This window comes from Gekko japonicus, unplaced genomic scaffold, assembly GCF_001447785.1.
Source record: "Gekko japonicus isolate JY-2015 unplaced genomic scaffold, Gekko_japonicus_V1.1 scaffold146, whole genome shotgun sequence".
NCBI classification, from domain to species: domain Eukaryota; kingdom Metazoa; phylum Chordata; class Lepidosauria; order Squamata; family Gekkonidae; genus Gekko; species Gekko japonicus.
Window position 1 is genome coordinate 1,536,855 of NW_015167533.1, and position 7,053 is coordinate 1,543,907.

Genomic DNA, 7,053 nt, shown 5'->3' on the forward strand with positions numbered 1-7,053 from the left:
ACCATATAATATCACTGATATTGGGTGTTAGCCGACATAGGATAATGACATTTGGGGTTTCTCAAAAAGGATGCCCTAACTTTTACATATAAATTAAACAACAATGGAGCTAGCAGGCATCCTGCCAAATGCCCTTCTGTAAAGAGATAGAGTTAGATGTAACGATTCTACAAAATTCACACAAATATATGTTCGACAGGTGAACCCGCTTTGCTCGAAGGTGGTGATGAGATGTGAGCTGATGACTCAGTCGGTTTCATCCATACCAAGCAGCTGCAAATGTCTACTAAACTGGCTTGCATTATTCTTTTGCAGAACTGCACATATGCAAGTCTCCGCTGATTCAGACTTGTCAGCAGCCATTAGCGTCACTACGAACTACTTTTTGAAATATAACATTTATTTATGAATGATCTTACTAATTAGAGTGATCCAATATTCTATCCAGAATAGATTCAGACAATTGCCTGCTGAAAAAAATGCAGGAAGGATGGAGGATACGGGAATTAAATTGGACTGCATGAAAACGTAACACATAGACAACTGCATTGCAATGCATGGATTGAAGGGCTTAGGGCCAAACAACTAATTGCATTCTCCATTTAGTGTTTGAAATTATTTATTATACTTGTACTATTTAAAATATTTATGTACAGTCTGTCCATGAAAATATACCGATTGTGTTTCACAACATAATAAAATAAACTATATCAAAAATCTAGTAAGTCATCACATAATGGAACATATCACAGGAAAGCACGACTGCACAAATAGTAGCTCAAGCAAAGGTCAAGACTGGACCTTTTGTCATTATTCTACAGGAGAAAGGCATGGTATAACTTGATTCTTTAATGCTTTTTTGTTATCACTTGTTCTCTTCTGTTCATCTCAGGCCTCAGAACAATAATGTAGCATTTGGGGAAAAAGATACAACACAGTAATGCAGCACCGGAGGCCAAGATAGAGAAAATCTCTACTGCTACCATATATTTCCCTTTGGTGCTCAGGTAGGTTGGGACAAAACACAGCCAAACACTGCAAAACATCAGCATGCTGAAGGTGATGAATTTGGCTTCGTTAAAACTGTCTGGCAACTTCCTGGCAAAGAAAGCCACACTAAAACTTATGGAGGACAGAAGACCCATATAGGCCAGTACAATATAAAACATCACCACAGACCCTTCATTGCATTCTGCTATGACCTCTGTGGCCATTGACTTTGTGTCCAAATCTGGGAATGGGGGAGTGGTTCCTAGCCACACGGTACAGATACACATTTGGATAATGGAGCAGGAAATGACAGTAGAGTTGGTCAGTCTTTTCCCCATCCACTTCCTCATACTGGACCCTGGCTTGTTGGCCATGAAAGCCAGAACCACATTGATGGTTTTGGCCAAGACACAAGAAACACTCACAGAAAAGGTGATGCCAAAAGCAAATTGTCTGAAGAAGCAGGTCACCTTCCTTGGCCTTCCAAGGAAGAGGAATGCACAGAGGAAGCAAAGCAGGAGAGAGATAAGGAGAGTATAAGTGACATCCTGGTTGCTGGCTTTGACAATGGGAGTGTTTTTGAACTTTATAAAAATTCTTAATATCAAAACTGTGATCAAGGAGAAAGAAACAGCAACCGAAGCCAAACAGATCCCCATTGGTTCTTCATAGGAGAGAAATTGTATCATCTTGGGAATGCAGTGATCTTGATCCTGGCTTGGATATTGATCTTCTGGACATGAAGAACAGTCATCCATGTCTGAAAAAAGAAAGAGCGACCATCTCAGTGTCCATGTATATGAAATCGAGGGCTGATTTTCTTGCCCCTCCTTCAATACGTGAGAAATTATTCATGCTGAATTCCAGCAACTGATTCTGTGTGCTAGGGAGTATCACCTACAGATATATTTTAATATTATCTAGATATCTGTAATAAACAAAGTTTGAGCCCAGTGGCATCCTAAGGCCCTGGTCACACGGAAGATTTTGGCCCGGGAGAGGGACGGACCGGGGGCGCAGCAAATGGGCGGAATCTCACCGCAACATCTGGGAAGCGGCGCGCACCCGTCCCCAATCCATCCCTAAACCCGGAAAAGCCGCTGAAAAAAAGAACCTCTTACAGAGGAGGACTTACCTGAAGCACCGCAGCAAGCGTGGCTGTGGGATCGCCGCCGCACCCGTCGTCCGGAGCAATCCAGACTCCTGGCTGAACTGCACACGTGCACACATGCACAGTTTGGCAGTCTTGCTCTCCCTTCAGTAGCTTCCCCCTGGCATCTGATCGTGCCAGGGAGGAACTGTGCGGCAGCTCAGGGGATCTATGTGATCCCTCCACCGCAGGTTTCTTTTGGTGCGGTAACTCATTTATTTATTTATTTATCGCATTTATATCCCGCCCTCCCACCCCCGTGTGGCAGGGGCCCAGGACCAACAAAGTTTAATTCTGTGTATAAGTTTTCCTGTGCATGCACACTTCTTCAGAGACATTGCTTCAAACTAGCATGGCTACCCACCTGAATCTGGAACAGACAAGTTACTTTTCCTAGCTATGTTGCCTCAGATCATTTCATTTCGAGATGTTACTGACTGAACTGAGGTGTTCTTAATGCATAGCAAGTGTGCGTATTCTACCAACTTCCCCCAAAGTTTAATGTTTGCCTCAATTCCATCTCTTCTGGTTTTAATCCTGTTTGTGTGTGTGTGTGTGTTTGCAAAGGTGTTGAGGAAAGCGTTTGTGGAATGACCTCCATCAGCTGGGCGAGTGGGTGACAATGTGGCACATGAAGTTCAGTGTTGGTAAGTGTAAAGTGATGCACATCGGGACAAAAAACAACAACACTCCCTGCTTCAAGTATAGACTAATGAGATCTGAACTTGCTGAGATTGAGAGGGGAAAAGATCTTGGATAGATCTTGGATAGCTCAGTGAAAGTGTCAATCTGGTGTGCTGTGGCAGTGAAAAAGGCAAACTCTGTGTTAGAGATTATTAGGAAAGGGGTTGAGAATAAAACAACCGATATTGTAATGCCCCTGTATAGATCTATGGTGTGGCCACATTACTATGTACAGTTCTAGTCCCCTGGCGGGGAGGGCGAGGTATGAATTGAATAAAATAAATAAATAAATATCTCAAAAAGGACACTGCAGAGCTGGGGAAAGTACCGAGGGGGGCAACTAATATGTTTAGGGGGTTGGAGCACTTTCCCTAGGAGGAAAGGCTGAAGTGTCTGGGACTTTTCAGTTTATAAATGAGACGACTAAGGGGGGAACATGATAGAGGTGTATACAGTTATGAATGGGATGGAGAGAGTTGACAGAGAGATTTTTTTTCTCTCTCTCCCAAAATACTAGAACGCGAGGGCATACAATGAAACTGATTGGCAGTAGGTTCAAGATGGACAAAAGGAAATACTTCTTTACACAGGGAGTGATTAAGATGTTGAATTCACTGCCAGAGGATGGAGTAATGGCCACAGGAATAAACAGCTTTCAAAGGGGATAAGATTGATTCATGAAAGATATGACTATCAATGGCTGCTAGCCATGGTGACTGAGGGGAACCTCAATATTCAGAGGCACCAATCCTCTGAATCCCACAGCCAAGAGGAAACATCAGGGGAAGGCCTTGGCCTCTACACCCTGTTGTTGACCCTCCAGAGGAACTGGTTAACCACTATATGAGACAGGATGCTGGACTACAGGGACCTCTGGTCTGATACAGCAGGGCTTTTCTTATGTTCTTAAGGCACAGTCACCTACCCTTCTGGATCGAAATCTTCCCCTCTGGGCAAGGAACACATTCATAGCAGCAAAATTTCTCCCCTTCTTTCTTTCTTTTCATATAACTGGGGTGACAGGAGTCTCTACATCTTGAAACAGGCAGAGTCTGTTCAAGAAGATAGAAGCTTATGGCACCTTAGAGTCTAATGAATGTTAATTGCAAATAAAAAACTTTAAAGAAAAAAAGCAATGTTAGAGACAAATGTGCAACTCAGGGGAAAAGAACCCGATTTTCCATGTGACAATAAAGGGACTCCTGCTAATATCTGCAAGCTTTGAAATGCAACTACCAATAAAATGACAATCTCTTTTAAAATTGCCTAGTTTTTCGCCTTCTCTTCCCCAAATATGCTAGGAAGTTATGTCCAAATTTGCAAAATTTTCAAAGATTTGCAACGGAATCCTAAGCACAGTCTACGCCATCTAGATCAAATTAAGTCAATGGAATCTAGTCAATGGAACGTTGTGGTTCTGCTTAGGATCAACACTGTTAGAATCCAGCCTTGTAGCTTTGATATTTCTTCACCGTTTCTGGAATTCTCTGATAAGCAATATAGTGACTGCTCTAACATGGAACAAAAGATCTACTTTTTTTTTCTTACCTAAGATTCTTTGGATTTATGAACAAGTGTGCTTCATGATCAGAATTATAAGCAAGTGTGCTTAAAGATCTAAGATCCTGTGTTAACAGGAACAGAGACAATTGATACCTTTGGCTGCAGTAACACACACTAAATAATCCACTTCCAAACCACTTTCAAACTGGATTTTTTTACTGTGTGAACTGGCAAAATCCAGTTGGAAAGTGGATTGAAAGTGGATTTTGAAAGTGGATTATTTAGTGTGTATGATCGCAGCCAATTTGTTTGTTTAGCATCTGATGGCACTGAGTTCATTACAGGTATTGATCAACCGTTATGTTGTCCAATTATGCTCAAAAGGATGTGGCTACCATCCCCCTTCTCCCTGGTTAACTGACACTTAGAAAGAAGCTGCCTTTTGAAACACTCTAGAATCCATACCTGATTAAACACCTTGCTCCACACAAGTAAATCCTCTTGAAGGGTGACTTCCTTCCCTTCAGGAGCCTTGGGATCCACCCTTCCAACTTTTATTCTAATGATGGAGTTGTTAGGAAAGGAGACCATGTTCAGGATGTCAAATCCACCTCCCATTTCCCTATTCTCGTCCAAAGATATTGTTTCTCCAGCTGAGTTGTTAAATGATATTCCTTGCAGAAACTGGTGCAGCTAATTGAAAGAAACAAAAGACATGCAAATAAAGCAACATCTGTGATAATTCATACTCAGGACTGCAAACATCTTCCCTTGCTGCTAATATACTTCTGAACAGCTCCATATAGACTCTGCCTGAAAATCAAGTAACAGAAGATATCTCACTGCTGACCTATTATATTTTCAAATATTTCAAGTTCCAGATAGCAGAAAATGTGAACCCATGAAAATTGGTCAATGAATAATGTAAAGAACCAGATATTAATGCAAGAGATATTTCAAAATAGTACAACTCATATCATGGCAAAAAAGACTATCTCTCTCTCTCTCTCTTTCTCTTGAACAACTCAAGTTTCCAGATGAGTAACAATGATATAATATACAATAAAATATACGATCACAGATGGGGGGGGACCATGATCACACGAGCGGTTTGGCCCGACACAGCCCCCCCTCCCCTCTGAATCAAATGGGCACAGTCAGACAGCCACATCTGTTAAGTGTCCCCCAGCCACACATATCCCATCATAGGATGACTGGGAGCTGGGTTAAAAAGACACCACATCAGAAGTGGTGTTTTTGGTTACCAGCGCAGTCATTGCACATGGCCGGATGCCTGAACGTGGGGGAGCAAACACAGAATGGATTTGGCAGTCTGAACCTGCAGTTCCTTTCTACAACTAGGGAGGGGTTTTTTTAATTGCCTATATGTGCATGTGTGTATGCACATGAGCGCATGTGTGCACATATGCACACTTATGCACGTACATGAATTTTATTTTTTTTCCGCAGTGCACTCCATGGCTGAGGCACTGCAACCATGTGGATGCTTTACCATGGGATGCCTCCATGAGTAACCCACAACAAGGTGTGCTGTGTGGTGGATATGCCCAGCAACAATTTAAATCGGTTCAATTTGAGGCAGCACCATATTGCGCCAAGCCGCCAGTGTTACCACGACTATTGAACCAATAAAGATAAGGTATGTTAAAACATCTGAATATTGAAGAAGCCCTAAGCCGTGGGAAGTACTACTCGGAACTTCGGATCTACGATCTGCCATCTTTGGACTGACGGAAACATTGAGCACCATGTTTTAACTGAGGATATTTTAAAATGTATTATATGTTTTATATTATTATGTATATGATGTTTTTATTATGGGAAGGTTCTGCCTTGCCTCTGTAAGCCACCCTGAGCCCATTGGGGAGGGTGGGGTATAAACGTAAAATAAATAAATAAATACTTTAATGTGCAAGTCGAAACACACCAGTCAAAATATATTGCCAGCTAGCAAGACACACACCCCCTCTTTGCCCAGACACACATTGTGTTCATGTTACCTGCCAAGGCTGAGCATCATGGAACTCAGTATTTCTGCCTCCTAAAACTGACTGATCATTGGATTGGGAGGAGTACATGGTATGCAAAGCATGTGCCACAGCATAGACGGCATTGTAGATGCCATAGCTGTGCCCAGTCATGCTCATTTCAAAAACAGGACCAGGAAGACTCTCCAGTCTCTCCTTTCCAGTACATTTAGGGCTCTTCACTGCAAAACTAGAAAACACACATTCAAAGGCATGTTCCCAGAAGTCTTTGAAAAATCCATTGTCTAATGTTCTGAAGGATTTCATGCTCTGAAGAAATTTCTCAAACTTGAGATGCTTCTGTGAATGCATTGTCAAGGAAATAGTGCCATGGAAAATGGTCAGATCTAAACCCCTCTCCAGATCTGATACAGCAAAATCAACCTGACTTGTAGTAATCCACACCTTACCAACAGATGTGAGTTCCTTATATTCCTCATTTAACGAACACGTTACAATGAACATAAATATCATGGTATGAGTATCTCCATAGACAATATATATCCTGGCATTGCTCAATTTGAAAAGTAGATAAACCTTTGAGAAAATGTTATTCATTTCAATCCAGTCATTGACACGCCTTTTTTGTGGCACCCATTGTAGGAAGGCTGGACAGATTCCATGCTGTGAAAGCAACGGTTCCAGGGCCTTTGTGAAATGTTCTCCACGGTCATCATC

The 7,053-nt window shown here is 42.0% G+C and overlaps 1 protein-coding gene across 1 annotated transcript; it reads right to left on the reverse strand.

Moving 5' to 3' along the window:
- Positions 1-848: 848 nt before the first annotated feature.
- On the reverse strand, positions 849-6,849 carry LOC107112336 (vomeronasal type-2 receptor 26-like). Its single transcript, XM_015413457.1, has 4 exons — positions 6,349-6,849; positions 4,793-5,020; positions 3,750-3,876; positions 849-1,750 (listed from the first exon to the last, which is right to left on the reverse strand). The coding sequence occupies exons 1-4, from the start codon at positions 6,847-6,849 to the stop codon at positions 849-851; spliced, it is 1,758 nt and encodes a 585-aa protein (XP_015268943.1).
- Between the last annotated feature and the right edge of the window lie 204 nt (positions 6,850-7,053).

Excerpts from the sequence above, each read along its gene's own strand:
- LOC107112336 (XM_015413457.1), bottom strand. The coding sequence starts at position 6,849 with ATGATATTTATGTTCATTGTAACGTGTTCGTTAAATGAGGAATATAAG. Across the intron at positions 5,021-6,348 it reads ATGATGCTCAGCCTTGGCAG|CTGCACCAGTTTCTGCAAGG; the intron begins GTAACATGAACA and ends TCTTTCAATTAG. Across the intron at positions 1,751-3,749 it reads GAAGATTTCGATCCAGAAGG|ACATGGATGACTGTTCTTCA; the intron begins GTAGGTGACTGT and ends TTCTTTTTTCAG.